General features: G+C 39.6%; 1 protein-coding gene across 1 annotated transcript; it reads right to left on the reverse strand.

Annotated features, from left to right (window-relative positions):
- Positions 1 to 639: 639 nt before the first annotated feature.
- Positions 640 to 3,583, reverse strand: LOC145165589 (ABC transporter G family member 14-like). Its single transcript, XM_079084336.1, has 4 exons — positions 3,321 to 3,583; positions 2,381 to 3,173; positions 1,750 to 2,111; positions 640 to 1,597 (listed from the first exon to the last, which is right to left on the reverse strand). Exons 1-4 carry the CDS (start codon positions 3,486 to 3,488, stop codon positions 953 to 955), a joined length of 1,968 nt encoding a protein of 655 aa, XP_078940462.1. The 5' UTR covers positions 3,489 to 3,583; the 3' UTR covers positions 640 to 952.
- Between the last annotated feature and the right edge of the window lie 758 nt (positions 3,584 to 4,341).

Genomic DNA, 4,341 nt, shown 5'->3' on the forward strand with positions numbered 1-4,341 from the left:
CTCGGACCGCGATGTTCGATTCACCTCCAGATTCTGGAGGAAGTTCCACGAGGAACTGGGCACACAGTTACACTTCAGCACTGCGTACCACCCCCAGACAGACGGCCAGAGCGAGCGGACGATTCAGACACTCGATGATATGTTGCGGGCATGCGTAATGGACTTCGGAGGGAGTTGGGATACGTACCTCCCACTAGCAGAGTTTTCATATAACAATAGTTATCATGCTAGTATCGACCGACCCCCGCTTGAGATGTTGTATGGTCGGGGGTGTAAGACCCCAATTTGTTGGGTGCGGTTGGGCACCGAGTCATGGGAAGTACCGAGATGGTGCTTAAGACTACCGAGTTGATCCAGCAAGTGTGCGATAGACGTTATATGAATCTGTATTGGATTGGAATTTTCAGCCGTTTGTGTTAGGCTTTTAGCCATTTTGTTATTATAACAATTTGAAACCATGTTTTTTGAGTTGACTTGTTTTCTTCCTAGAGTGTGTTCGCATCTTGGATTTGGTTCTTTCCGCGATCACATACATTAATACATGAATAACATCCGATTTAAAAATCCTTAGTATCTGCAGATAATATTCTCTGATAATTTGTCTCGTCCCATAAAAAGTCGTTATCAAGTCTCATGATATTAATCCAAAGGTAGCCCTAAGGAACGTTGGCCTTGTTTATTGACAAATATGCAAAATTGAAATTTAGAACATTATATTTATTATCAACGAGGATTCTTTTATATCCTCGAATTTAAATTGCTGAGTTAGATATATATGTGTAAATATTTTCCACATGAGTGGTCATACATCTACATCTCTGGAAAATTATCAAAGTTGTAGCAATTTATATTGGTCTAAATCTAATATTATTTCTCTTCAATTCCGACAAAATGGCAAAGCTCTTGAAATTCCACTTTTCCTCAAGAAAATTGGTCCTAAAGTAAACCTACTTCACCGGACCTTTTGCAATGCCATATAAGCCACAAGTCGATAACCAATCAACATCATTGCCATAATCAGCAAATCTACAGGTAGATCATTTAATCCCACTGATTTGACAGCCGGAAAATCTGCAACATGACAGTACACCCCTTTTGAGCATTCATATAAGTCATTCTCATTGTACTGAACCCCAAGAAGAAGTTTGAAACAGTAGTAGCTATAGCTCAAGTACTTTAACCAGACTATGAAAGGAGGGATTTGTTGTATGTAATATCCTCCAGCAATAAGGAAAACAAGGGTTGTAACTGAGGCCAAAGTTGTGGCTTGTTTGACATCCATAAGTATGGCACCAATGGCTAACCCAAGACTTTGGGCTACAAGGACATTGTAGAGTACAACAAGTAGGGAAAGGACAAAAGTGGCTGGATCGGGTTTTAGCCCACCCATCCAATAGAGTATGAAGGTGAAGGCAGTGGGGAGGGCAAGTTCAAGTGGCAGGTCTCCGGTGGTTCTTGCAAGGAAGTAAGAGGAGAGACGATACATCCCAGATGACCGTTCTTTTATAAGCATTCTTCTTTCTTGTGGAAAAGTGAAAACCGCATTATATAGCGGGTAGAATCCCCAAAAAACAGAGAAGAAGAAAAGCATTGCTATCTGTAAAAAATAAAAAAGAGAATTTAAAATAGTTTTAGGTTCCCTGTTACATATATAATCATTAATTTGGAATAATGATTATATATATATATATATATATATATATATATATATATATATAAAAGACTTTTGTGATTATATATAATGCTTACCCTATCTTCAATATGGGATGTTGGAGTGTGCCACCACAGGAGCCCAGCCAATACAGCGACACTTATGACTTGAAAAATTCGAAGCCTATTGAAGGCTTCAAATCTTCTTTCTCTCACCCCCCTCAAAAGGAGCACCTTAAACTGGTGCCACCAGCTTGTGCACCATTGTTCTGATTTCACATTTCTTATCGAACCATCTTTGGCGTGGTTATGTTTGCTAGCATCTTGACTGCATAACTCAGCTTTAAGTCTTGTTGAGATGTTCGTTTCATAAGAAGTGATGAGTTTCTGCCTAACTGACTTCCGCTCTTGCTCTGTGTTTTCACCTTGCTCGTATTCATGCATGGAATCAGGTGGAATTCCTGTCGTTTAAGTGTATATAAGTTCATGAGTAGCTAATAAATGGTTAGAAATAGATTTGAATTATGTCAACTTGTGAACATAAGATGCTTTGTAATGATAAAGGCGGCTTTAATTATATACTTTGTTTTAATTATATACTTGGTTAATCTATCAATGCAGTAGTAGTGTAAAGGTGGGGTCTTGCTCTTTTTTTTGTTTGTTTTCTCGGAGGTACAATAATGAACACCCACTTTAATTCTTTACACAAAGGAAAAAAGATGAAATTTACCATTAGCAAGATCTAGTAAAAGATCAGCTGGGTTGACTGTGATGGAAGTGGAAAACCCGATGGAAGAGAAATAGTCCATAGCTGTAGATGCAGGTCCATAGTAGATAGGTGAGCCCTCAGACAACAAGATTAATTTATCGAACATGTGGTAGAGCCGGCTTGATGGCTGATGAATTGTTGTGACCACGGTTCGTCCTCCACTAGCAAGCCGCTTTATGGTAGTTATGATCCGTTGAGCGGTGGTGGAGTCTAGACCGGAGGTCGGTTCATCCAGCAACAACAAGCTTGGGTTGATGAGCATCTCTTGGCCAATACTCACCCTCTTTTTCTCTCCACCGGAAATACCCCTAAATAGTGGGCCACCTATCATGCTGTTCTGGCACCGAGTTAGCCCTAACTCGGCTATAACTCGCTCTACATGCTGGACTTTCTCATCTTGAGTCAAAGTTTTCGGCAGCCTTAACATAGCAGTGAACACAAGGGTTTCAGTCACAGTTAAATGAGGATAAAGAACATCTTCTTGTGTCACGAATCCTGTTCGCCTTTTCATAGAACCAGAAAATGGGCGACTGTTATATGAAATCTTTCCTGATAGGTTGCCAGCTAGGCGTCCTCCTAGAGCCGTTAGGAGGGTCGTTTTACCACTGCCTGATGGACCAAGCATTGCCAGTATCTCCCCTGGGAAAACCTTCCCTGTCACCCCATTCAGAATCGTCTTCTCTTTCGTCCTCGCTGTTCCACCACAGCATGTACCTTTTTGCTCCAACTTAACCTTATAAACAACATCTTCAAACTGCAGATAAATAACAACATCAGAAAAACAACAAGACTTATTTTGTATGTTGTGGTTCTTTCGTGTGTGTGTGTGAGAGAGAGAGAGAGAGAGAGAGAGAGAGAGAGAGAGAGAGAGAGAGAGAGAGAGAGAGAGAGAGAGAGAGACCTTTAAAGTTATGGGGTATAAGGCGAGCTGTAGGTGAACTGGGTAAGCAACATAAGTAGAGTTTTCATGAGGAGGTTTCATCATTTCCATGGGATTCGAAAGAGTAGTAGTAGTAGTACTAGTTCTATCTTCAGGAGTTGGAACCACAGAGGTGGGGGACGTGGCCATTGGCCAAGTGGTTATGATGTCTATATGCTTTTTTCTTTTTTGTTCGATATAGAGAGAATGAGAGGGCAGAGGAAGTTAAAGAACTTTGTTTTAGTTTTAGGTTGAGTTTTGTTAACTGCATAACACAAGTATATATACAAGTATAGTCAAGAAAAGGCGAGGATATCAAAAGAATCTGATGTAGGCCTAGTTTGTATGCATGGTGGGTCCCCATCCTTTTTCTTTCAAAGTATTCCAACACTCACTCTTAGTCCATTATTTATTGCTCTTTGGAGTTGCTCTGTCCCTTAATTTTGCAGTTTGGTCTCTCTCTCTCTCTCTCTCTCTCTCTCTCTCTCTCTCTCTCTCTCTCTCTCTCTCTCTCTCTCTCTCTCTCTCTCTCTCTCTCTCTCTCATCATTTGATGCTTGCTTTTAGATCTTTTTCTTTATAGTGACCAAATAAGGCTGCATGGATGATCATGCAACTCATCTCCTGTAAGAAGTGGTGGATGAGAGTCATGGAACTCCTTCAAATCAGTTTCCTGGGCATTGAAATGTTATTTTGTGCTTGAAAGCAAGCTAGTGTCAGATTAATTTAGTATTTACATGAAACAAGTTGCATGTAGAAGGCAAAAACCATGGTACTTTGGAACTTCACACACACACACACACACATATATATATATATATATATATATATATATATATATATATATATATATATATATATATATATATATACACACACTCATGATCGATGTTCATGTTTGAGAAGTTAAATGTGGATTGAAGCATGTGCTTCGTCCTTAAATCTTATGGGCATCATGAAATTTTGATGGGAGGTTAATGTTCGTATTATTTGACTAAAATATT

The sequence above is a fragment of the Lactuca virosa genome, chromosome 3 (assembly GCF_052849685.1).
Source record: "Lactuca virosa cultivar CGN04683 chromosome 3, Lactuca_virosa_CGN04683_v6, whole genome shotgun sequence".
In the NCBI taxonomy this organism is placed as follows: Eukaryota; Viridiplantae; Streptophyta; class Magnoliopsida; order Asterales; family Asteraceae; genus Lactuca; species Lactuca virosa.